General features: G+C 37.0%; 5 protein-coding genes across 6 annotated transcripts; 2 read left to right on the top strand and 3 right to left on the bottom strand.

The window, feature by feature from the left end:
- Positions 1–194: 194 nt before the first annotated feature.
- Positions 195–7,132, bottom strand: LOC124631944 (COP9 signalosome complex subunit 2). 2 transcript variants are annotated; one of them, XM_047166626.1, is made up of 8 exons: positions 6,970–7,132; positions 6,442–6,636; positions 5,990–6,115; positions 5,171–5,350; positions 4,491–4,665; positions 3,668–3,806; positions 3,033–3,365; positions 195–2,695 (listed from the first exon to the last, which is right to left on the bottom strand). In XM_047166626.1, exons 1-8 carry the CDS (start codon positions 7,021–7,023, stop codon positions 2,551–2,553), a joined length of 1,347 nt encoding a protein of 448 aa, XP_047022582.1. In that variant the 5' UTR covers positions 7,024–7,132; the 3' UTR covers positions 195–2,550. The 2 variants fall into 2 exon arrangements, with proteins under 2 accessions (XP_047022582.1, XP_047022642.1); XM_047166686.1 differs by having other exon boundaries at positions 5,171–5,338.
- Positions 7,133–9,149: 2,017 nt separating this feature from the next.
- Positions 9,150–16,510, top strand: LOC124629779 (ribonucleoside-diphosphate reductase subunit M2). Its single transcript, XM_047163322.1, has 7 exons — positions 9,150–9,338; positions 9,438–9,671; positions 10,101–10,336; positions 10,530–10,758; positions 14,292–14,510; positions 15,323–15,857; positions 16,383–16,510. The coding sequence occupies exons 1-6, from the start codon at positions 9,276–9,278 to the stop codon at positions 15,473–15,475; spliced, it is 1,134 nt and encodes a 377-aa protein (XP_047019278.1). The 5' UTR covers positions 9,150–9,275; the 3' UTR covers positions 15,476–15,857; positions 16,383–16,510.
- A 120-nt stretch (positions 16,511–16,630) lies between these two features.
- Positions 16,631–22,813, bottom strand: LOC124629762 (dolichyl-diphosphooligosaccharide--protein glycosyltransferase subunit 2). Its single transcript, XM_047163298.1, has 10 exons — positions 22,659–22,813; positions 22,027–22,211; positions 21,461–21,729; positions 20,906–21,067; positions 20,369–20,516; positions 19,633–20,069; positions 19,336–19,483; positions 18,747–18,894; positions 17,991–18,218; positions 16,631–17,655 (listed from the first exon to the last, which is right to left on the bottom strand). The coding sequence occupies exons 1-10, from the start codon at positions 22,669–22,671 to the stop codon at positions 17,513–17,515; spliced, it is 1,881 nt and encodes a 626-aa protein (XP_047019254.1). The 5' UTR covers positions 22,672–22,813; the 3' UTR covers positions 16,631–17,512.
- A 343-nt stretch (positions 22,814–23,156) lies between these two features.
- Positions 23,157–23,901, top strand: LOC124629788 (ATP synthase subunit g, mitochondrial). Its single transcript, XM_047163350.1, has 2 exons — positions 23,157–23,317; positions 23,580–23,901. The coding sequence occupies exons 1-2, from the start codon at positions 23,278–23,280 to the stop codon at positions 23,837–23,839; spliced, it is 300 nt and encodes a 99-aa protein (XP_047019306.1). The 5' UTR covers positions 23,157–23,277; the 3' UTR covers positions 23,840–23,901.
- A 116-nt stretch (positions 23,902–24,017) lies between these two features.
- LOC124629784 (28S ribosomal protein S29, mitochondrial) lies at positions 24,018–26,929 on the bottom strand. Its single transcript, XM_047163339.1, has 8 exons — positions 26,744–26,929; positions 26,425–26,638; positions 25,993–26,085; positions 25,454–25,599; positions 25,119–25,279; positions 24,745–24,886; positions 24,480–24,572; positions 24,018–24,244 (listed from the first exon to the last, which is right to left on the bottom strand). Exons 1-8 carry the CDS (start codon positions 26,819–26,821, stop codon positions 24,056–24,058), a joined length of 1,116 nt encoding a protein of 371 aa, XP_047019295.1. The 5' UTR covers positions 26,822–26,929; the 3' UTR covers positions 24,018–24,055.
- Between the last annotated feature and the right edge of the window lie 93 nt (positions 26,930–27,022).

Below are 27,022 nucleotides of genomic sequence, written 5' to 3'. Positions count from 1 at the left end.
TCAATTATATTATATGCGAGGACTTTTAATTGGCTCTCTGTCGACTATGACTTCCTTCTATTGATTAGTTTTTGTTTAGCTGTAAGTCTTCCATAGTGTATTAAATAAATAAACATATGTTAGGTACCTGGTTCTCTTAAAAAGTATAATGCTGTTCTCAGTCTGTCTAAGGAATTGAAGTAAAAAGACAAACATATACTTGAAATCGTGTATTTGCATAACACTGCACTGAATGAGGCGTGTTCTTCAGTTGTTCAGCCATTGTTCCCAATAATTACAAGCGTTCATACCGAGCCTCTGTACGATGTCTTTTTATACTCCGCGGACAAATATTACATTATTCACAAATATATTACTACACGCATCCATATACAATATCACATTTCCAACTCCCGACTCCAGTTGATCGGTTACATTCTTAACATAATCCGTGAGTGAGGCAACTTCGCCAATACATCGAGACTTAAAAAGTTACAAAATTAAACAGCGCAAGTTCTTATAAAATAAGTTTTGTGTGATATTAGAACAGTCTGGTTGTACAGCTAGAGGGTACTTTAACCAACGTTACAAAAAGGAGATGTATGTATATCCAATTGTATATGAAAACGGACTATACGGTCAAAATGTTCTTATACAATAATTTTCGTACAAACCGTCACTTGGGACTCAATGGCGACTACGCCCTCACAACGCTATCACAACTCTTTTCTGTCGAAACTAGATATTGATGAATATGAAACATTTGTTTAACTAATTGAAAGAACTGCTTAATATATGTATTCACAGAATTCTTTCAGATAATTATAATATCCTTGACCGCCCGCCGTTTCACAGTTTACAACAGACCTCGGAAAGGCTAATGACAAAATACGAGTAATAATTTAGATTTCTATCTATTTTACAACTTTTATACAAGGAATTTTAGACATAGAATAGTAACTAAAGGTATTATATATATTGCTGTGGACGTGGTCGATTATATTATGTGCATGATTCTTACATAATCCGAGAGACATCGAATAAGGCGATTTACACTAGATTCTCGAGCGCACTATATGTACATAGCCAGGTTGGGCGCCAAAATATCATAGAAAAGAAGTTGGACGAGTTTGCAGACCACAACCTTCACATAAAGCGAACTCCAGACTACTCGCGAATTTTCCCGAATACGAGGAGTGTGGAGGGACCACTAAGGAACGAAAGACGAGCGAAGAAAGGTAGATAAGTCGCCTTCTTCTACGTCAAGTAACGCACGGTAGTCAGGACCCTCAATTTCGCGTGAATTAACGAGACGTTCGGGTCTTTGACACATCTGTCGAAGTATTTTGGTTTTACAAAAATGGGTAGGATCCAAAGTAGGCTTTCAGGGCGGAGACGGTTACGTTCCTCGTCCCAGAACACCCGCATTTGGCGGAGCTAGTTTCTTAGATTTTCCGTTATGACATCTTTGCTCGTCAATTTGTTCCCTATGGGAGGGATACTCGGGCCTCGCTATATTCCTTCATAATTAACTCTGATAAACTTTCCCGAGGAACTTCGCGAGTTGTATGGAGGACGCTCAACAATTTTGAATGTTAATTATTCGGGCGATATTGTGTATATGTTCGGTGTTAGGCCGCGTTTGTACGATGGCGCGTGCAGTCCGTCGTACAGAGTCGTGTTCGCGCCACTTCACGAGCGGAAGGCCCAAGAAGCTTATACGTGTGACTGGAGACTTATGTAAAGAAGACTTCGGTGTTTTCAAATAATGTTGACAGATATTATGTTTTTATACAATAAAGAAACATAAAATGGACCGCCGTGCTGGCGGATATGTCCAGTTCTGTTTTGTCTTCTAATTTCGCCTTCGAATCTCTAAACCGTTTACTCTTTTATAAGATGTGTTTAGTTTTAATGACGTTAAGAACGTAGGCGCGAAAGCCGCTTTTAAATCGTAGTACACAATAATCAGTCAACATTTTTAAAAGCATCTACATCTTCCAATTAGCGTATAAACACTTTAAATATCAGTTTTCACTCAACACAAAAAACTGTAAAAAAATCTGGCACTAATTAATAGTTAATTGTCAAATTTCATTCTACACACGATCATCACACTTTCAACCAGCAGCGAAAACTCATACTTAAAAGTATTATTCCGCCATTACAGCACAAATAACTTTGCCACTCTGAAATTGGTTACTAGTTGTCGGACCTCTTATTCACAGCACATTTGTTATAGTGATCCATACCATACGGTTAGTGTTTTGTCACTACTCCGTACATACGGTAAAAGGTACATAAGGTTTCACGATATTAATGGTAAGTTTCACTGGTAACTGACAAAGTCTCTATCAGGAATTTATTTGCCACATAAACTATAATTTTTATAAGCAGCCTTAATCTGGTAGGTAGAACTACCAGATACCTAGGTAACGTTTTATCGGTAACCAGCGAATTCGTACCTCAATCGTGTGGTGAACAAGAGCCCTACACTACACAAGTTCAAATCAGCAAAGTGACTCAACTACCGTAGTTAACCCTCCAGCCACAGGCACAGTTCCGCGTGCACTACGCCATCTTGTTGGCGAGCGCGAGGTGCAGGCCGGCGAGCTGCGCCGTCCACTTGTCCAGCGCCGAGTAGCGCGCGGCGCCGCGGGCCCCCGACTGCAGCTCCAGCACCGAGTTCACTTGGTCGATGCGACCGCTGATAGTGCTGGGGAAAATCAAATTTGTCATAAGTAAATATTAATCACCTACAAGATTACACCAGAGTTGACCAGAGACCTTATAGTCAACCACCTAACTCAATGTTCAATTTAATATTAATCGATTCGAAAAGCGTAACGAAGTCGCTTCGCCACATCTTCCCGCACCCGAACAAATAATTGCCTATAACCTCCCCCTATAAAATAGTTCCTGAGAAAACAAACAAATTCTTCAGTTTTTAATTACCATCTTTGGATTAATTGTTTACTTATTATTGAAGTAAATCAGGTGCATAAGTGTCTTACGCTAATCCATACCATAAATAAATACAAATATCTACTCACTTATCTAAAATACACGTGACCAATAAATTCTCGACTTCTTTCTCATCGATATTCAGTTCTTTAGATATAAACGGTATATGAATCCTAGTGTAAGGTCCGATCAGTTTGATGAGCACTTGGGTCCTGATGTTACGAAGCAAGTCCTCTATATGTTCTCTTATGAAGGGATCATCCATTATATTGTTCCTGTTGTGCTTGAGAATAGACTCGAACTCGTTAATATCGTTGTTTTGGTAAGCCATTACGAGGTTCGTCATGGCTAGGATTTCTGGGTCGTTCTTGTAAGGCTTCGCTTCTTGAGAGTCGAAGGGATTGATACCTGATTTCATGAGCCTGGAAGTAACAAAATCTTATTGTAGCATGGGCTACATAGCAGGGTTACCAGCAGAGCATATTTTTCAATAGTCAATTTATGTGTCTCTATTTGTATGGTTGAGTCAAAGTGGCCTAGTGGGCAAAGAACCAACCTCTTTAAAATGAGTGTGTGGGTTCGATTAAAAAAGGCTCGTGAGATGATGGTGATTTGTATGGTAAAATATATGACAGTCACACTTTTGTATTGAAATATAATTTTGATCCTTCCTTTTAGGCAACAATACTATGCTATTCTACGTTGTATATTTTCAGATACTCACATGTTAGCTAAAACGAGATACTTCAAGCAGGTCGTCCGCCTCGGGCTGCCGGACTCGTCGTAATTCTTGAAGGCCTCGAAGAAGTCCGTATGAGCCTTCTCGAACTCACCCTCGCGCAAGTGCATTTTGCCGCCACATTCTGTACCAAAAGGGAGAAGTTAATATAGAATTTTAGATTTTAAAATGTTAGCTGCTCTCCTACTACTACTACTACTATTTTACTAGACTGGAAGCTGACCCCAACATAGTTTGGGGAAAAAGGCTCGGAGGAAGAGCTGCTCTCCTTCTGTGGGTGGTGACAGACTCTTACTGACTTAAACCCATGTACTAGGATCGCGGTAACTCTTTCGAACAATTCCGTATCCCGACGTTCCTTTTGTTCTAACCTTTGTTCGCGAAAACATGCTAGCTGCTGCTGTGGACTTACGTTGACGCATACTTTTATGTTTACGAAAAAATGTGCGCGAACAATTTTATTATGGTAGGATCTAACGAGAATAATGAGTGTTTAGAATATAGATATTTTAGAGAAACTTCTATGAAACACACTAGATTAATCTCAAGCATTATGGAAGAACGTATGTAAAGACATACAATGGTATCCCTTCTTGCTTATTGATTTGCAAACACACAATGCAAACTATGAGATAGTTTGAACACTAGAAGGGCTGGACTGTTTGAGATAAAATCTTGTACGGAAATAGGACATAATGTACACAGTGTAGAATGTGGAAGTGGGGCCAAAAATACTTTATATACCTACATGTTTATGGAATAGTTTTCGCAGATCCAGTGGAAACAACTAAGCAGTAATATTAATTACCTCTAATAACCCCCATAATAAGCGGATGTGGTATAGCAGACTTGATGTGCAGCGACTGTTCGTACAGCGCCTTGAGCTTCTTGTTGTTCTTCTGAGCGGTGTACATCTGTATCTCTAGCGCGTATATCTCCAGCAGCTGGGTGCCCTTCTTCAAGTCATCCTCGCCTTCGTCAGTCTGTGGAAATATCTATATTATAACAAATTGTTTACGAGGCAGAACTTATTATTACGTGAAGGTGCCTTTTTCTGCTGTGAATATTTAATGAATTTGTCTGTAACACTTTTCGAAATAAGACCTAGTGGTGATCTTTGTAGGTAAGCAAAAAAATATAACTCCTCAATGCTATTCTCACTCAATTGCTTTTTACATTACCTGGGTATAAGCATAAGTATGTAAAACACATAGATACTTCATTATACGCTTTACAACTTATACAAGGGTATCTTGTACCTTGCCAAATCTGACATCTGCTTGATAAACCTTTTCATTATTTGCTTACCTCGTCAACCATATAGCATTATCCAAATTAAAACAAGCAGTATTGTCATGTCTCCATTGTAAGTTGACCATGTCTCACGTAACTTCAATTTAGACTTCACTCAAAGTTCTTGGCTTACCTTGAGGTGACTGATCCTATTTCAAACAAAGAGTATGCATATATACCATGTTATGATCTCACCTGACAGCTCTGATGCAGTTGCTTGAGGATCTTAGCCAGTTTATTGAAGTCGCCCCTATCATAGTACAGTTTGCCCAACTTCGTGTTCGTCTTGAACCATAGCCTGTCGTTCTTAGCATCCTTTAGAGCTTCTAGAGTGGTCTCATAGAAGTCTTGTAACAATTCCATCTGTAGCGAACACTGTTTTATACATAATTTATACTAATAAACATACCATACTGAAACTGTTTATAACTAGCATAATATATGGTACTGATTAGTGAGTCTGAAATTATTTGTCAAGCTGTTTGGATGTAATAGAAGATTATGGAAGACTAGGACTATCAGTTTTTCCGCGGTTTGTCCGCGGCTGGTAACTACAGACCATACTGTGATAAAATATAGCCTATGTTACTCAGGAAGAGAGTAGTTTTCCAGCTGTGAAAGCAAATTCTGCAAATTGGTGCAGTAGTTCAGAAACCCTTAGGGTCTGAGCAAATTAAAAAATGTTTCCTCATTATTATATTAGTATGTTGTTTATAATAATATGTTGGCGCAAAGTTGAGGGAAAAATGTGGTAGACATAAAATAAAAAGAAAAATACCCCAAGATATATCCTTAGTATAAGAAATTCCTTTTACCACATGCCAAATCTACTGTTTCCCTCTTGGAGACAGGAACACAAAAATTTGCTTTTTTTTCCAATTAATCTGTTTCATAATTTGTATGTAAACAAAGCCACCAAAGAAAACCAATATTTTAATGGCTTGGAGGCATGATGGAAAGTTGCCAACAAGAAATGTATGTATCCGGAATGATTCAGATAATAGCAAAACTTACATTTCTAGAAGTAGAGATGTAGTCTAGGATGGAATTGATGGACTTCTCCGAGTGGTTCCTCGTGACCGCACTCTTGATGTACGTCAGCAGCTGCTTGTACCTAGACATCATTTCTGTAAAGTTGCCCTGCAAAAGAATAAATAGTTATTGTTAGGTGGTGGTACACAGAAATCTAAGACAAACATGTGTTGAGGGGAGGTTTGAAGAGTTCTTCCTAGCAAAAACACATAAAAACTGGCGAAAGGTGGGGGCTGTCTTTTGTTTTTTTTTGCATATAGATTTCTAGATGGAGTTAGAATGTTTTTATGCTCATTTGCATCAAAACCTTTCTCATATTCATAACTGATTGACCAACAGAGCTGTGACCTTGCTACACCAAAATATACCAAGAACAAAAAATATAACAATACACATATTAATAAGTGAACCTACTAACTGAACTACTAACTCACCAATTTAAAATTAATCTTTATCATCTGTTTGAGTGCTTTGAAGCCCCATTCTCCCTTGTCCCCTCCCTCCAGCTCGAGGACTTTTTGAAAACTAAGCAAAGCAGCCTGGGGCTCATCTTCCTTCAGCGCCTTGCTGTTGTAGTACTGATTCTCTAGATCAACATCTGGCTCCGAATTACTGTCTTCTGAGTATTCCTGGACAGACACACATATTTAAATTTATCACGTACAGTCAAGCTGTTCACACAGTTGGACTGAATCTTTCTTGTTTGCGACTGCAAGATATCGTAATATACTGATTTTCGTGCAAGATTGACCGAGAAATTTTGCCAAGGCGAACCTCGTGGATGATTAATGTGATAAATCCAATTGAGCCGAACTCTATCAAGCCGGCAATAGGACTTGTTAACAAACTTCAATCACAACAAAAGCAAGGTTAAAAGCTATGTATTTTGGATAAAATCGCTAAAACGTCATACTACACACAATAACATTGCCAAATTAATAGTATTAGTATAAATTACATACCAATCCATAATCTTCCTCCTCCTCGCACATATAATCATCGTCGTTATCCGACATATTTGCTAAACTTTCCTATTTTATTTATTTTACAATTTTATTTCACAAATTACAAAAGCGTATTTTTTAGGCTATTAATTTCCCGAATGACATGACACTTGACATTATTAAAAATGTGACACATCAGTTCACAGATATACACACGAGCAATAGAAGCTCGACTCCCGACTTGTTCGACTCAAACAAAAAGACAAAACGCACAATTTATTTATTAAATATTTCTGAGCTGTCTATCGTAGCTCACCAAAACAACATCCACTGACCATGGGGTAGTCATGGCCCAATAAAAGCTAGAAATTTACAGTTACATAGCGTATAACCCAAGAAGGCGAGGTAGATAGGTGTAGGTACTAGGAATCCACGGGGGGAATACATATAGAATTCCTTACATAAGGAATTAAAAAAGGGGGCACAGGGGGAGGAAATTAGGAATAACATGGGAAGAGTAAATGAGACGTTTCCTTACATACTTCCCCGATGAAAGAGGGAGTGCATAGGATTAACCAAATGAGAGCATAGGTTGCCTACTACGAGAGTGTGTAGAGAGAACAAATAGGAGGTTTTATAGCGGGAGTACCCACATAGGGAGAGTAAATAAGTGAGTATATAGGGATAGTACATCATACATGTACAAAAACTCGTCTTTATTTTGTAGTATTTTATTGTTCTGTTAGAGACCCAATCCAAAGATGATTTGGCCCGTAGTCTTCAGTTAAAATATCCCGTACCTACTTTATCCATGAGACTCTAAAGTTCAATGAGGTGTGCGTAAAAACGTGGACATTTTCTCTCGTCATCTGAGTTTCCTCTTTAAAACTTAAGTAAAAGCGCTGCTAAGCTAAAACTACCCCTATGCATTTCAGGTATACATATGTGGTACTGCGCCCTAATTATATTGTAGAATTTTTATTTTGTTACTCCTAACCAGTAATTAAATACTATATCATTCGTATCTTCAATGTTCTCAAAATCAATGGTGAAACTGGATAATATACTAACGCATATTTTGCAGTTAACACAGGTGGTATGTGTAGGATCTACATGGTTACCCATTGTGACAGATCCTGTAGATAATTAACTGAAATCAGTAAAGACTCTCTGAGAGTGACTGAGCGTATACCTACTTTCGGTTTGGGCTACGCGTATTCGAGCGTTATCCGGTTTCCTACAAAATAATAAAATAAACTGCGTAGCCAACTTAGGGAAACTATGAATAAACATTAAGTTCTCGTACAGCCTCGAAAATATCTGGGAGCTCTTTCGAAGGCCTTTCCCAAAGTATTATTCATATTCTAATACACTGCTATTTTATCTGTCTGACATCTTCAACCGAGTAAGTTAGGTAAGACTGATTATCAGACTTTCTGGCTTCTCACTATCCGTAAAGACGACTGAAAATCAAATTCCACTGGAACCCACTTTAACCCTAGAAGCCTAATCTACGCCTACGAGACGTACACGCATTCGCTCACGCGAAATGGCTGTCTGAATCGCAATGTTTTCCATCTATATTCTTTTCTCCTCTTTCCTGCCTCTATGATAATTTCTTTGTCTTTGAAGGCAACGTTGACAGTTGACCTAGTTTTGGATTGGTTGAAAATATCACCAATAGAAAACCGTTTTAAATAATCGGCCTGGGCGGGAAATAAAATTGACCATTTTTCTATATATTTTGGTATGGGAAGTTACTTTGTCTTTATTTCAAGTCAAAATTGATTGTACGTAAATGCTATTTGCAAGAAGCTTAGCATTCAAATTCACGTGAAAATTAAAAGTAACCGTATCAAATGAAATACCGCTCTTTTCTATTTGCTCTATTCTGAGTGGTCAATGAACTTGTAAACAAAGTGTCGTTCCGAATCGCGCTAATTAAGGATACATTGCTTTATTCAGTTAAATTCTCAAATTTGTTTTGTCATAAAACATAATTGCATCACGGTCAAAACTGTTTGTTTTGGACAGAAAAGCTACTGTTTATATTTTGATTTGTTAAATCAATGTAAAGAAAAAGTTAGTTATGTAATTTAATTTATTGTGATAGGTTAAAATTACGTCTATTGAATGTAACGTGTACTTCGGAACCCATCTGTTCGATCATTAAAATTGGAGGGAAATTCAATGAAGTAAAAAAGCGGGCAATCTCTATTCGTGTTGCATTCGACATTTGCAGCCGCGAACTTGCTCGACTAAACTTGATCGCTTGAAAAATTTTATCTTTGGTGAAGTTGGAATTATAAATATAATACATAAAAATGCCTCCAGTTTTTAATAAAGAAAACCTGCACAATGAATTTGGAAAGAGCGTGCATTTGAAGGTTAGTTTTCCTGTTCATATACTACGCAAGCTGTACTTATAGCTGTGATTGTGACGTGAATTCATCAGGAATCTTATTTCTTGTTTTGTTTTCTTACAGTCTCCGGTAAAAAACAATGTTTTGGCCGAACGCAGTGAAAATTTGAGTGGAGAAAGCATGGATGTAGAAGGGAAGAACATGGAGGTGGTCGAGTTTGACCCACAAAAGGAGCCCCTTCTGCGAGACAACCCTCGCCGCTTTGTAATATTCCCAATACAGTATCCTGATATCTGGGAAATGTACAAGAAGGCAGAGGCTTCGTTCTGGACCGTTGAGGAAGTCGATCTATCCAAGGTTTGTTTACATCTTAGGTTTAATTATTGCTCTAATATTATTGTATTTTCTATTTGACATGCATGATATGATAACCTTAACGTTGTTTACTTTCATCATTAAGTACCACCTTGGGAAAATTACCTACCTTAGAAATCTATTATATAGTCATCCCAGGGCTTAAGTCTAACAAGTCGCAACTTGTTCGCCTCCCACGAACTGAATTAGTAACAGTCTCTGTGGTAACAGTAATAAGAAATATGATGCAATTTTCATTGTTAATTTTCTGTAGTCCTAGCACTTCCAAAACTATACTATTGTTGTTGGGTCAATACATCACATTGTAAATAAAGTTCATTCAACTGCAACATTGTTGAATTTCTGCAGTGCTTAATTGACAACATGGTGTAATAATATTTGTACTCAGCCATATTTTCATGTTTTGTTCAGGACATGTCAGACTGGGAGAATCTCAAGGACAGTGAGAGACACTTCATCAAACATGTGCTGGCTTTCTTTGCTGCGTCTGATGGCATTGTCAATGAGAACTTGGTGGAACGCTTCTCCCAAGAGGTGCAAGTGACAGAAGCCAGATGCTTCTACGGATTCCAGATTGCTATGGAGAATGTTCACTCTGAGATGTACTCCTTGCTCATTGACACATACATTAGAGACCCTAAGGAGAGGTAAGTTATCTTACTTGTTTAGTAGCATACTTATCTTGCTGTTCAGTTGACCATAGCATTAAAGCAATCTATAAATAGATATAATTCTAGCTACCTACTCAACTTTGTTTACAAAGTAGGTACTTGTAAAAACTATGACTCATAGTATTACAAAAGTTTCCATTGTATCTACAATGACTATTTCCTTGTACAGAGACTTCCTGTTTAATGCTATTGAAACCCTGCCCTGTGTGAAGAAGAAGGCTGACTGGGCCCTCCAGTGGATTGCAAGCAAGTCAGCCACATTTGCTGAGCGTATCATTGCCTTTGCTGCTGTTGAAGGCATATTCTTCTCTGGCAGTTTTGCATCAATCTTTTGGATGAAGAAGCGAGGATTGATGCCTGGATTGACATTCAGCAATGAGCTGATTTCTAGAGATGAGGTTTGTATATTTACAGGAAAATTAGAATCATTATTATAGGTTTGGTCCACACCAAAAATATATAAATCATATCACATCATATAAATAAATCCTTTTTCCTTATGTAGGTCAACCATCTTCGTTAAATTAGAAAGAAGAAAGAAAGAAAGAAAGAAAAACATTTTATTCACGCGAGTGACACAAGGTAGAAGAGAAAAATACAAAACAAAAATTAAATAATATTTCTATGACAAGTATGTCATGATATCTCGCAAAATAATTAAAAGGGGGAATTTGCTAAAGTTTATCTATCATTCACTATTAAGGGTTATCTGTAGTATCGAAGAGTCACGTAAAGCTTATCTTGGGACATAACAGTCTGCACATAGTGATGTTATTGATAACGTTTGCACATAAGTTCAATTTACCTTTGCTTATCAGGTTTAAGTTGAAACTAGCTTTCTTATCTTGATGGTTATTTGTTTAATGATGTTTCATTCCATCATAACAAGTGTATGTGTAACTTGTATGACAAAGAAAGTAGCCCAGTACCTTAATAAACATAGTCAATTAGGAACACATGCTCACAGTGAACTAGCTCTACTACTATGAACAGCTGGTTGATTGATGATGTGCTAGTAGAATCTGTTTATATGTACACCAGCAGCATTTTATACAGGAAAGACAAAAAATCTATGTCCATCAGGATTGAGGAGCCACTTTTTGTATCTTAATGAAATTTTGTACTTATTTAGTAGTAAGTTAAAAAGTATTGTAGGCTCAATCTTGGAATTTGTAGTATAATAGTTCAAAAGTTATATGAACACAAAGGTGGCTCCTCAATCTAAATATTTGGACTGAGGAGCCACGTTGGAACACAGAAAGTATACGATGTACATTCTTGAAAATTTTGTATGATTTAGTAGTAATTGAGCGCAATGAGTACTAAAAATTTAATTCCACTACCTTTAATATTTAAGAAGATACAATACTTTTAATGTGGCACCTTAACCCATACAATGAAAGTGTGAATTCCCATGAATCGTAAGTGGCAAATTCAAATTACATCCCATAAACATTTAGTAGTAAGTGTGCCTGAATTTGTAGTACATAAACAAAGTAGCAAACCTGAGTGAATTTTGTAAAAAAACGTATTTTAAGTGGCTCCTCAATCCTGACGTTTCTGAAATGAGAAAATGCTTGAGCTACCTGAAATCGGAATGGAATAAAAAAAATAAAGACACTAACATTTAGTATAAATTTCTACTAAATATACATGCACAAATGAAAATTGTATGTATTCAATATCTGATAAAAAATCATCTTTTCCATATTTCTTAGGACGTCGCCATTAAGGGTGACCATGTAATATGAAGAACATCAGGATAAATAGCTCTCAGCTTTGCCGCCGTGCTCTCGCTGTGGCGGCATATTGGGCTGACATAGTGTAGTCTCAATATATGACATGTCATATATTCGAGATCTTATTCTCATTTATAATAGTACAGCTGTCAATTTTACTAAATGTGCATGATTTTTCTAAAATGTTTTGATGTAACAAAAATGTTCATCAATCAGTTATTAAAACTGCAGTATCAGTTTCCTGAACATCACTTGGAAAACTTGCTATTCAAAACACCGACAAAATTTCTACTAGAAATTAAGAAATTAAGAACAAGGTTTTAACAATTTACTTAGCAATTCTCCAAAATTAAAATTAAGAATAGATACACATGCTTGGCAAAACCTTTTGATGCTAGTATATAATATTTTGACGACCTCGATTGCGCAATGGTCATCATGCCGGACCGCCGAACCTGAGGTCCCGGGTTCGATTCCCGGTTCGGTCGACATTTGTGTGATAAGCATGCTTGTTGGCCGTGGTCTGGGTGTTATGATATGTATTTATAAATATGTATATATGTAGCTATATGTAGTTTATCAGTTGTGGAAACTCTTTACCAAAATAAATAAAATATGGCCTAACACAAGGTAGCTGCTATCAACCGTTAAGGAGTTCCCTTAACGCACTTTGTCTTCATTGTCAGGTCTGATATGGTACTCATAACATATTTCGGTGTAAAGATCTCGTTAATACGAAGCCAATGATCCCAAACATTTGGCAGTTGCTATATACCGATACGGAGTTCCCTTGATTTTCTGTCGCCTCCATCATCAAGTAAGATCCAAACCTTCATAGTCATATCACGAATAACCTGTTAGCTATGGGACAAAACTGCGAGTAGAAAGAAAAAAAAATCATTTCGGTCCAGACGTCTTCGAGGTAGCGAGTAACAAAGAAAATAACAAGTGACTTGAGAACCAGCTCCTTTTTTTTTGAAGTCGGTTACAACAACGCAGCAAATATGTTTCATATGTAATGCTGTCATTATTTAAAAAAAATGCGAAGTATCGAATTTACGGACAATGAAAATCAAATCCATTGCCACTACGAAATACTAGGCAGTATGGTCGTAACACTTTAGCCTGCCCTATAAAGGGCAAAAAAAAACAGGCGCGTTTTTTGAATTTGGAACATTACACCGCTCCAGCAATGTAGAATGACAAAGCAAGTTTATTAAATAGGTACTTTATTAAGTAAGGTTATTAAATACTTTTGTATTTACCCAATAATATTTTGTCATTCAAGAGGCGGAATAGCCATAAATGTGTTTGCCTACAGAGGTTTAATAAAAAATTGGCGGCAAAGCTGAGAACTACCTATTTATCCTGATTTTTATTCATATTACATGGTCACCCTTAATGGCGACGTCCTAAGGAATATGGAAAAAATGATTTTTTATCCGATATTGAATACATACAATTTTCATTTGTGCATGTATATTTAGTAGAAATTTATACTAAATGTTAGTGTCTTTATTTTTTTTATTCCATTCCGATTTCAGGTAACTCAAGCATTTTCTCATTTCAGAAACGTCAGGATTGAGGAGCCACTTAAAATACGTTTTTTTTACAAAATTCACTCAGGTTTGCTACTTTGTTTATGTACTACAAATTCAGGCACACTTACTACTAAATGTTTATGGGGTGTAATTTGAATTTGCCACTTACGATTCATGGGAATTCACACTTTCATTGTATGGGTTAAGGTGCCACATTAAAAGTATTGTATCTTCTTAAATATTAAAGGTAGTGGAATTAAATTTTTAGTACTCACTGCGCTCAATTACTACTAAATCATACAAAATTTTCAAGAATGTACATCGTATACTTTCTGTGTTCCAACGTGGCTCCTCTGTCCAAATATTTAGATTGAGGAGCCACCTTTGTGTTCATATAACTTTTGAACTATTATACTACAAATTCCAAGATTGAGCCTACAATACTTTTTAACTTACTACTAAATAAGTACAAAATTTCATTAAGATACAGAAAGTGGCTCCTCAATCCTGATGGACATAAAAATCTATGTACTTACGTACTGAATTACTCAGATTGATAAAACACCCTTTACCATAAAACAAACTCATGTTGAAATATCTTTCCATTTGTCGAAAACAATAGCTTATTAACATATGTATATGTTTGTGCAGGGCCTACATACAGACTTCGCGTGCCTGATGTACAAGCACGTGGTGCAGAAGCCGAGCAAGGATCGCGTGCTGCATATCATCAAGGATGCCGTGGTCATCGAGCAGGAGTTCCTGACGGACGCCCTGCCCGTCAGGCTGCTCGGCATGAACTGCGAGCTTATGTCTGACTACATTGAGTTCGTCGCCGATAGACTGCTTGTTGAACTTATTGGCGAAAAGGTAACATTCCAAATCCTCTATATTTTCATTTTTATTTCTTTTTGCTTAGTACCTAACTTGAATATGTATAAATTGTAAAAAAAAAAACGTCCCACATCATTAGATTTAATCCTGTTTTATTTATCAAATGTTGACCAGACTGCCTTATCGCTATCAGTCATTTCTAACGGCTTATTTGGACAATCAGGTCATTCAGATGTTACATGTTTTTCGCTGACTATGCATTTGATATGACTAGACATCGGATTATATGCACTATCAAAATGCCAAAATATGCATGCAAATATGCACTAAAAAAGAGCGAAATATGCACAAAATATGCACAATTAAAAAACCACTATTAGAATTAACTTTTATTTTCAGAACATATATTTAAATATACATAGAGGTACTATTAGTTGTAATTCTTGTGACAATATACAATTACATATTTTTCAAGGTTTTCTGCCGCAAATTTGTGACGTTTGTCACTTAAAATTAATTTATAGGCTGAAAATGACCTTTCGACGTCAACTGACGTTACCGGACAGAACTTGAAACTCTTTGGCGAAAGCGCACTGAGGAGAGCGTACTAATTATTATTATACTCTTTGGCGTAGTACAACACGTCTATCACGTATAAATACTGAAATATGCACTATCAATGAAAAAGTACCAAAATATGCAATAACGCTAAAATAATAGCATAATATGCATTTGCATATGCAAACATGCAAATGCATATAATCCGATGTCTAGATATGACCTAAAAATACTAAGTGGACTGTTATCATTGTCCTATTTTTAATCTTACTATTTTTGTTTGTCAACAGCACTACAACACTAAGAATCCGTTTGACTTCATGAATCTTATATCTTTGGAGGGTAAGACCAACTTCTTTGAGAAGAAAGTTAGCGAGTACCAGAAGTGGGGAGTTATGGCCAACCAGATGGACAATGTATTCACACTTGACGCTGAATTTTAGACTGATTATACTGACTACAATAACAAAATAACGCAATAGTCTCAGTGACAGTATTATTGATTCCAATCAAATGTTATATTAAGTGGAGAATGTTTGCAGGAACAAATGCCTTATACTGGTCCCAGTAGATCATTATACAAATATCCCAGTAACATTATTTGTAATGAAAATTATTCTAAGTGTGACGATTGTGAATAAGGGTTTGACTATAATTGTGCATGACGAGGGTTTCCTTATAATTAAGTATGCAATCTCTCAAATTGCTATTTTTGTACCTTAATGCAAATAGATATAATGACTAGATTAATTTCTTAAACATTAATATATTTTATAGGAAAATGGAATCATTTCAAGATGATTTATTCTGTGATAGATAATAATAATAATGAGCGCATTTACTTCGAATGTAGGTGCCTCGTGGTAAGTGGCGAGTGGGCCGGTGATGCTGGACCCACAGGGAGCGCGTGATCTGCGTTTAAAGTCCGCCGAGGTATCCTCACCCTTCTCAGCCGCTCATGTCCCTGTTGCCCCCTTGTTGCGATTTAGCGACTGATTCCCGGGGGCCCAGTAAGTGAGTTGGCGAGTCTCCACCTGCCATTTTTACGTGTAGTTATTACATTGTTATCGGCAGGTGCCATAGTTCCCGTAGTTTCCCCATTCCTAGTCCACTAGCATCCCATCACAATAGCCCAAGTAGTTTTCATCCATAGTTAGCAATAGTTTAGTACAGAACCGGGGATTGTCCTTGGGTACATTTCTATAGTGTATACAGGGATAATCGTCGGTTTTGTGTCACCATTTCATTAAAGTTGTCTCAAAAGGGCTTCAGCGTGTTGGCTTCGGCCCCACGTTCGCCTCCCAAAAATCCGGGACTCTGTAGTCCCGAGGTCTGGTAGAGACATACAAAATAATGAGCGCATTTACTTCGAATAGATGGTAAAACGCTTTTGTGCTTTATGTATTTTAAGTGTGTTGAATAATGTATTTTTTTCTAATAAAAAAAACTTCAATACATAATGCGTATTCCTCGTCGTATCCTTTCTTTCATCTTTCTGCTTAACCACCACTGGTGTGGTTCTCACCAATTAGAAGGCGGTTACAATGACTTCGGAGCCCTCTTCCCAGGAAAGTTAGATTAGATAAATAAAATACAAATAACGAATCACATTATTTTTATTAGGTAGGTATGTAAAATTATTATTACACTGATTTCATTGAGTTATACAAAAACTCTACTGAATTGGATACCGGTACCTATCATTTAAATATTGCAAGTGGTTAACATTTCCGTAGAGTTCTTGAATGACCGCAACAAATGAAAGTCGCATTAATTTTAATATAATTCTGCATCCTGTTGTTTAAACAGAATACAGCACACATACATAGTCATCGTTTAGTCATTGGAAATATGTGGAGATCGATAAATTAAATTGCGCATTGAATGTGACTTTGCCTTGACATGCATATTGACTCTTCATTATACATAACCTCGATAGAAATAAAATCTATAACAATAAGTCTTATTTGCCTCTAATAAAATAAAACAATGGTGCAAGTTGCAATATTCAAATCCGGAAGGTTGCTTGAAAACTACAATTACAAAAAGATTGTGTAACTACGGAAAACGCGTCTTGTGAAATATTCAAACTATCCCCGATCATATCTCAATCATTCACAGCAAATAGAACTAGCATCCTCTTACTTTATTTGTGTAACTATGTATTGTATACGTATAGTATGACCATAATACCTTGGCAAATAACCTTATCTGCGCAGTAGAGAAAATATTGCGAACAATAGTGACCTACCTACCAAACTTTACTATTCACTTCTATTTTTATTTATGGCAATCCGTGTCGATGTTAATATGATGCTGTAGCCGATCTTGTGTAACTTAGTAGGACGGCACTTACCAAACTTTACATATCAAACATCGAGCTATTTTCTCACGCAATGTCGATAGGCTCATCGACTTTATTTACGAAAAGATTACCACAATGGCCAAGACACATTGGTCATACTACAGATACATGATGCTTAGCGCGTGGCCTTGTCGTGTGCGAGGCGGCGCAGCAGGCGGTGCCCCGACAGGAACGTGAGGGCGCCCAGCGGCAGCAGGTAGCGCATCGTGTCGAACATCGACAGCTGCAGCCATAGCACGCCGTACAGACCGAGGGACGCTGTGGGAGGGAGGGTCATTAGTGATTTGATATGTCGGTTCCATTTCCACGAAAACAATTTGGATGATACTTGGTAAATAAGAGCGGTTTCATATTAACGGGTTTCGCTGAGCATGTGCGTGAATTATTGCAAAAAAATCTGTCCGTTGTTTTGGCTCTCGCTATTGTCGAGTGTATACTTGAGATAACTTTTGTAAAAACCGTGCAACATATTTGATACGTTGAAAGCAGAGAGGAGTGTGACAAAACGGAGCTTATACTGAAAACCAAAAAAAAACGTGGAGAAGAATTGAAAAACTTGAAGCTATCTTCAAGCACATAGTCTTCATACATACCTCCCAAAGCGACATGGAATACCAGCGCACTGGGCGTGAGAGGGAAGTTCCTCATGTTGAGGCCGAGCCGCGCCCACAGCAGCAGCAGCAGCAGCAGCGGCGCGGCGCAGGCGGCCGCGAACACGTCCGACACCAGCCGCGGCGGCCGCGCCTCGGGCGAGCGGAAGATGTGCGCGATCTCGGGCAGCAAGCCGCGGTACGTGGCCGGCGCTGACGTTACTGGGGCACCTGGCACACAAATATGTTTATTTTTTTATCTATATACATTTACTATTTCAGGTTACTCCAATGCGATATTATGCTAATGCTAATGATATATGTTGGAATAACTAAGTAGGTAAATAATAGGTAGTAAGAGTAAAAATCTTTTTGCGGGCCTTATGTCCCTGACGGTGGAACAGGATCTCATCGAAGTATATACAAGGACCTTACTTTAGTAAATAAGCATTGGACGAAGACTGAAATAAAGTACACTGCAAGAAAATTAATACACAACTACCCCCTTAACTTTATTCATCTTTCTGGGGAATAATCAAATTAAATTTTTATTATCCACATGCTTATCCAAAAGTATAGCAGCTAGCTTGTATGTTATTTGACTTAACCATAGGTAAATAAAGAGTGCCAAAGCCCGTTGGTCTCAAACTCCGTATATTCGCATCATACATGTTATTCAATATCTACCTGCCTGTTAGATCAATTCTCATTAGTAGATACAGTAGGCTGATATAACATGATGATGGTACAATAACTCACCAACAGCATTAGCGTCCTTGCCGAAGTTGAAGAGCACCTCTCCGATGTGCCACGCGATGGGGTTGGACACGGCGCTGTCGCCCAGGTACATCGTCAGCGAGTAGCCGCCCGACACGAAGTTCAGGTGCTTCGCGATGCCGCCCACGTTCTAAACAAAAAATAATATGTACTAATATTTTGTGCTTTAGGCCTTTTATTCAGCTTTTTTACCGTCGCACTTCGGGGCACAGGCCTTCTTTGACACAGAGAAGGATTGAGCGTTAGTCACCATATATGCTCAATGAGAGTTGGTGATTTTATTGGATTGAACTAGAAGTTATGAAACCAAACAATAATTGATATTTTAAATCAAGATATTCCTTCTGTTTACCACATTTTTTTTTTATAACCTGCGTTAGTTATTTTTGAAATAACTAACTATGACTGGATAAGGAGTAACCATATAGCTAGAAACAATAACTTTATAAAACACAAAAGCTAAGCAACACTCAATCTTCCTTTAACCATCTTTGTGCCAATATCAACAGAAACATTTACTTTTCATTTACACCACTGACCACAATCTGTGTTATTAGCACAAAATACTCACAAGTTCGACTTTGTAAGCCTTAGCGTTGTCAGGCTCAGCCACGAAGATGGTCTCGTGGTCCCCAGAAGCGGTGGCGACGCGTACGAAGGCTTGTTGTACCAACACAGCTTTGTTGTATTTGTCACGCACGCTGAACTTCAGCGTTACCCTAAGTAATAAATTACTTATTAATATATCATGTAGTCGCCACTTTTTTCTAGCATAAACACATAAGTTTTAGTTTTTGACGTTCGAAAACTAGTAAGTTAGTATGTAAGAAAATACATTATGGTACAATATTATTTGTTTATCACTTACTTTTGCAAATGATCAGCCTGTAGTTTCTCAGTCAGCTTATTAGGATAAGCCACAGTCGTCAACTTAGGGCTCGTAGTTCCATCCACATCGCCGATACCAACTTCAACACTGGTCACTTGAATCTCTCCCAAAACTGCTACATTCACATTAGCTGTCTTTGTTCCAGCACTTAAAGCTATTTTATACAAGCCATATTGAGCCTTAATCTTGCTAAGATTAAGGACGAAAGTTGTTGGTTCGTTAGCTTTCTGTGTTAGGGGTTGTTTAGATAGGACAACTACGTCATCAGCTAGACGAGTGCCGGATTGAGCGACAACTTCTTCGGGCTTCAGGAACTTGACGGGACGACCAATGAGGTCGGAGATTGAGAACTCGATGGTATCTGAGTCTGAGGTGATGTATTTCTTGCCTTTGATTGCGATGCTGATGGGGGATGGCTGTGGAAAACAAAAGATGCTTAGCTGGATTGTTTGACACTTTAATTTTTGTTTGGTAAGCAAAGGATTCATTCAGGAGCTTATGTTCTTGTATGCTGCTTGTATATGAAAAACAGCTTATGTTACGACGCAAGCTGTTTTTCCAAGCCTGGTTAACTACATTATGACTCATTGAGCAGACGCAAGGCATGGAAATGTAATCTAAATACATTTAATATCAATAAAATATCTTTAGCTATACAATCTTTTTTGTTACTGGGCACAGGGATTTTTTGATACATCTACTTATTTATCCTTACCACATCGTCAGCGAGAGCGGTGGCGGCTTCGATCAACAAGGAGGCACCTTTAGGCGTGTTTACCGATCTCCTGGAGAGCAGGTACTCCGCGAACTTGTACCTCTGCTCCTCAGTCAGGGGGGATGGCTTCTTCAGGTTTTTGTAAGTCCTGTTAAAATATTGATGATAATTTAATATTCTCAGTTACAATAAGGAGTATACTATTTCTTAAAGTACATACATTTAACTTTAAATGTTCATACACGGAAACATAATGGGAAGAGGATTGACAACTGCATATTATTTAAGTCTGTTTAAAACTGTGCCTGAAATTCACTATAGTTTTGAAATGTGAAAGTTACTTCTTCAGAGATACTGGGGACATAAATAGACAAACATTGCACTACATGTACACTCACACATAAACACTACACAGGTCTTACTGTACTTCTTTTCTTGCTAGTAAAAAAAATATAATATTTAAGTTTGACCCAACATGTTTTACCAAGACTAGTGTACAAATATAACTACATAAAAAAATATTTCTAAACAACTCACCTCTGAATACTACCAAGCAGGTTAGCAGTGACAGGCAAGCCTCCTTCAAAGTGCAGTGCCTTGGAGTCGCTCTCGTCAGCCGCCAGCAGCACGCCCTCGGCGTGGGAGGCGGTCCACGCGCCGCAGCCCATGTGCTCGCATAGCGCGAACACGTAGCCATAGCTAGGGGTGAAGTTTGGTGATTAGCATGTTATGTATTTTTCAATGAAGGTCGATTGAATTTGGTTTTGGGTTTTTTATAGTAAGTGTATTTACAATGTAAATGTAAGGAGTAGCTGACATTGATAATTGGGTAGGCTGGTCTTGGACATTCCTGGCTTTTTTACAACACTATAAACCACAAGGAAAAAATTACATAGTTTTAGTGCAGTATAGCGCTGCAAGATATCGCTAGGTCATAAAATGTTTTTATTACCTATTAAAGGTAGTTGCAGAATTTTAAAGTGTGTATTGAATATTTGTCACTTTCATCAGTCTCTATCTTATACTAAATAATGCCTGACAAGAAGTTTTCACTTTACAAAGAGATATTTTCAAAGTAAGTAAAACGCTTACTTAGCCGGAGAATCATCCTTCTTCAACAAATGAATAAGGTTCTTCAAGGCATCTTCCTTATCATACACAGAGCCTTTTCCAAAAGCCCTCAGGGTGTACACAGCATGGTAGATATCAGGTATGGTGGCATCCTTCTTCTCCAACAGCTGGGTCGCCGGGTTGATGACGTCGGGTTTCAAAGAGTTCTGGCAGTTGGAGATGGCCGCTGCGTTGGCCAATTGGAACACTTGCTCAATGTTCTTGCTGTCGTATTTGATGGTTTTGAGATTCTGTAATGTTTGTTTACATGTTTTTAAATAATAGAGGTGCTTAGTTTGAGCTGAATGTATGTATGTTTGTGGTGGTTCTCTCACGTTTGGATGAACCCATTTTCATGCGGTTTTCAACAGACTGAGATATGTTATTAAAGGTTTTTAAGTGATGCTGTTTGCAGTACCCATTCATATGTTAATGTAAATATTATAAAACGTACACACTTACTCCCAATGCCAATACAGCATAATTTACATAACAATTGTTGATAATGATGTTATCCTGATACAAATCTAAAATATAATGTTCCTCACCTCACAAATATTAGGAATGTCAGCATTTAACTCTGCTAGCCCCTTAATGGAGTAGTATAGAGCTGTGATATCTTTGCTCTTCACATTTTCCTGAAGTATATTCTGCAGTCTTTTGATGTCTATAGTTCCTTGCAGAGTGTTTCCATTGCTTAGCGCTAGTGTACTTAGTAATAACAGGAATAGGCCTGAAAATGAAATAAAATGTTTAGTGAGGCTATTACAGCCGTGTTTTACGATTTAATTATGGTAAATGCTGATAACATTTCTTATGTGTGAATACTTTGTTTACATGGATGAATAAATTGAAATTATTATATTGAATATTGATATTATTTTTTTTGTCCATATTTTTTTTACTGCACTAATCTAATTGGATTGAAGGCAGACAGAATAAATAACCTTTACAGCGCTCTGAAAGGCCGGCGACGCCTGAATAAGAATGACGTGTCCCTATGTTTTAACACAAACAAGACCATTTCGAACCAATCTTACGCTACTAGATGTTCAAAAATATAGTGAAAATACTATTCCAAGTAATAAATCTCCAGATATTCCAATAAAATACCAGTAATATACTGTTTTTGTTTGCCACGCTAATGTTAGTATTATTCTATGATTAAGTGAAAACATACCATGAAAATACATTTCTATTATCTAATAAATCAGATTTCACTCTGATTATATATTCACACTATTCTATTCTATTAAAAATTAGCAAAATTTATAGAAAATGCATCTATCGCCGGTTTTTGACAATTAGAACAGAAAGAAACACGTTTGACATAAAATGATCGACGTAGCACGACCAGTGTTACTAGGACACAATATTAAAAACAGACTTTTCTGACAGAGATAGTAATATTTACTTTCCATGTGAAAGAGCTAGATAAAAGATACGATAGGGCTATGAAATTGGACCAGAGAAAGCACTGACCTCTGAGTGTGTAAGTATAGAGGTCAGTGAGAGAAAGTCATTCCATTGAATTTGGTATATTTTGTACCCAAAATTATTTATTTTTTATGTTTCTAAATTAACAAAATGTGTATCGTAAGTAATTTTTGTAGATTTTAATTTATAGTTTCTTAATATCTCACTAATAATTATAGTCTGGAGTATACTTCTCTATTTGTCAAAAAACTTTAATCAATGGCAGCTTGTCTGTCAAGTGTCAAATTGTATTCTGCCTTCCATTTCCATTCCGAACTTAAATTTTAGGATTGCACTTCAATTGTTTTGATTAAACTAGCAAAATGGCAAGTGCAGTCGGCAAAATACCAGCTCTAGTTAGCAGTAAGTAGCAACTAATTTTATTTACGTATATAATCATATCAGAAGATCTGTTTCGCTCAACTCTGACATTATGTAATTCTGGATATATCTTCAGATTGAAGGTTAGGTTGCTATAATTGAGAAAAACAATACTTTTTTTCCACACTGTTTCGTTCATAAATTGTTAATTAGACGTTAAGAGTGGTACCAACTACTTAACTAACTGTCATAGCTTTACCGTACTCGAGTGTTTCAATTAATTAAATTTATGTAAATTTTCCAGCGGCAATCACCCTCGCCCGGCCCAAATTCAACATCTTCATGAAGTATGCTCGCGTAGAGCTGGCGCCTCCCAAGCTAAGCGAGATCCCACAGATCAAGGCTGGCATTGGCAAGCTGTTGACTAGCGCCAAGACCGGCGCATGGAAGAACCAGACCGTCAAGCAAGCGACCCTGAACGCCCTCGTTGGTGCTGAAGTCATTTTCTGGTTCTACATTGGAGAGTGCATCGGCAAACGCCACATTGTCGGCTATGATGTTTAAGTTCTTGTTGTAAGCGCTAACTCTGTAGATATTATGTTCAGCAAATAAATTATTAAAATCAATTTCGTTTTTGTTTTATTCTTGGTTCATTGAGGAGTGGTTTATACGCCTGCTTAGGTAGTAATCTAAAAGTCAGTGAAAATTAATTTTTGTGGGGTAATTTAAAATAATACAAGAATTAAATACCAACTACATTATATTACGAATCTTATAAAACTACAAAGGTGCACACTGCTCCATGAACCTGTAAGGGTTGCATGCACTGGTGAACTTCAACTCTGTCTCCATCTCTGGGGGGCCTCGGAGCCATAGCCGGTCCCTGTAGTACTCTGCACAGGATAGGAACTCCTTGTCACTGTATCTGCCTACCTCTATTGGCACAAATGGATCTAGGTGTTCAAAGCCCTGAAAAATAAATTTATTTAATAATTTATCCTTTAGAAAAATAAATATTATAAAGTAAATTCTTGTAATTCACTTAATATCTATCAACGAAAATCAGATAAAATAAAAATTTAATTGTAAAAAATTCAAATACTAACATAATTAGACAGGAGGCCATGTATTCCTAGCTTTTCTGTGGTTTAAATCTAGGTTTCACAATTTTTATTTTGTGAACAGCATATATTTCTATAAATACCTTTTTGTAGAGCAAATATCTTGGAAAGTGACTTTCTTGATTAGTATCAGGAACTGCTAACTGGTCTGCAGATACGACAATAGCACCATTTGTCTGTTGGAAGAAAATTTTCTCAATTTAAGAATATTCTCAAATTGTTTAAGAAAAAATTAATAAATTTTAGGCAGTAGACACCCAGCAGATGTTAAATATCGACAATCAACACACATACACAGTTTCACAGGAGGAATCAAAGGTATGTACTAAAAAAACCACCTTAACTCACCCAGTCATTAGTAGTGAGTTTTAAAAATGTTGTAGTAAGTGTGACCTCTTCAGGTGTGACCTTCCTCTTGGTGGGCGTGTTGAGCCGCGTCAATGGGTAGAAGAAACTGTTGAACCCATCAATTGCAACAAAGGTTTTGCATCTAAAATATAAACAATAAAATTGACATTAAATGAAATGGTAAAAATAACTTTTAAATACTAGCAAAGACATAAAAAAGGGAGTCCCCTCTTTTATTAATTATACAATTTCCAGACTTTGATTATGAATTGCAATAAAACAAGTTTGGAATGAAGAATATGACTCAAACATTAATAAAAAAGTAGCTCCTAAAGAGAGACATCATTAAAAGATTTCCTGTACATAATACTTACTGTTTGTTGTTGGATAGTATCTTGATCTCATCAATGAGTGCATCAATGACGTCACAGGCGTATTTCACGCGAGTAATGCCGTGTTCTACCAGCGCAGACAATGGAGAACCTTCTTCTGTCTTCTCACGCTTGCTCCATACATACTCTTTTGAGATTTTCAACTGTGAATAAAAAGATAAAATTTTATTAGCCAGTAGATAATATATATGTTAAAGTTAGTAGCTGATGATCTATCATGATTCAGATTGAAATGAGGCAAAGCCTTAATTTTCTCATTTTCTAGACATTGTATAAAGCCAAAAAGACTATACAGCTCTTGTTGTATTTATACTTACATCATTAGATTTGAGTAATGTCTGGTTCTGGCTTTTGAAGTGTATGAGCCAGGCGGCGGCGTCGATCGGCAAATCAACGAAACCTTCGCGAGTCGGCGAGTTGACCATCTCCTTGTGACGTGGAAGACGCCTCAGCCATTCTGATACTGTAATATAAAAGAATTGTTTAGATATTTCCTTAGTTCCAACAAATCATATATTTTTTGTGGTAGATTGGTGGTAAAATTCTATTATAGGCAAGGATATAATGTGCCTAACTCAGCAGATAGAAGTATATGCCTGAGAACATTCTATTTCATATTTGTCTTTTCTGTGATGAAATTGTACAGAATCTATTGTTAAATAATATATAATTTATATTAATAAAAATGTACCTGTAAGTTAATAAGCTTGTGTAATGGGTGTTAACATAACTGGAAAACCTATTCTTATTGCCTCTAGTTCATGTAGATAAGATGATGTCCGAATACTGGTTATGGTGGCTGTTGTCATGTAAGAAGGTTATGTCGATAAAGAATAAATAAATTAAATATTCTTACCCCATGGAACATGTACAATTAGATAGCCCTCTTCATGGGCATAGTGCAGAAGATGTGCCATGGTTATAGACTTGCCTGTGCCTTTCTCACCATCTGGTATAATGCTAAGGATATTTATGCGTATGAAGGTAATAGATTAGTTTAAAAAAGGAAAAAAAAAATAGCCTCAGCACGAAGAAACAATTACAGATTTTTTTGATATACAAACTTGCATCTAATTAATTTACCTTTCGCTCAAGTTTCTATTAAATAATTTCATAGGGCCTTACTATGTAAAGATGCAAAACTCCAAGATTTTTATCTAGTATGTTACACAAACATCCTGGATGGAAGGTGTTGGGTCCACCAAAGACTCTGTAAGCATCTCCTGGTCTGATAGTAAACCTCCTTGGACCATTCAAGGCACAAAACAATGTAAGTTCAAAAGGATACATAGCACATATCTGATGGCTGGTTGGTTCATATCACTAGACCTTATACAATTTATAAGGTCTAATGCTGGCTGGCGTACCATTATGGCAGTTTCTGTAAACGTCTTGGTCTGCTGCTTGAAACTTTTTGGAAGCCCGCCATGGCCGAAAAGTTGTTTGCATAGATCAGGATTCAATGTGTAAAATAAACCTTCTTGCTTCTCATTGTGTTGTGCCTGCAGTAAATATAACGCAGTTTTAGTCATTAGTTGTAAATACTTAATAGCTTTTAGTCTGAATTCTTATAATTATATTTTTCCATTTGTTGAAGGTGCACTTACGGGTGAGTTCTCAGCAGTTCTAAAAGTAGCAGCTTGAGAATACCGCCGACACAAATGCCTCCAGCTGCGTGATAGCATTTTGATAACGTTAATTAAGTAAGAATGTAAAGTTATTTGATCTTTTTATGATTATAAAACGACCCACAACCAGTCACAACATAACCTAAAAATAATTCCTATTTCCTGTCAAAGTCAGATGTTACGTCAGTGTCAAAATTACAGTTCGTTCAGAAATATTTTTATTTCTTATTAATGGTAGTTGCCAAATGAAACATTTTA

Source organism: Helicoverpa zea, chromosome 1, assembly GCF_022581195.2.
Source record: "Helicoverpa zea isolate HzStark_Cry1AcR chromosome 1, ilHelZeax1.1, whole genome shotgun sequence".
Taxonomy (NCBI): Eukaryota; Metazoa; Arthropoda; class Insecta; order Lepidoptera; family Noctuidae; genus Helicoverpa; species Helicoverpa zea.
Note: the sequence above shows the minus strand (reverse complement) of the source record. Positions and strands in the feature narration are given on the sequence as shown.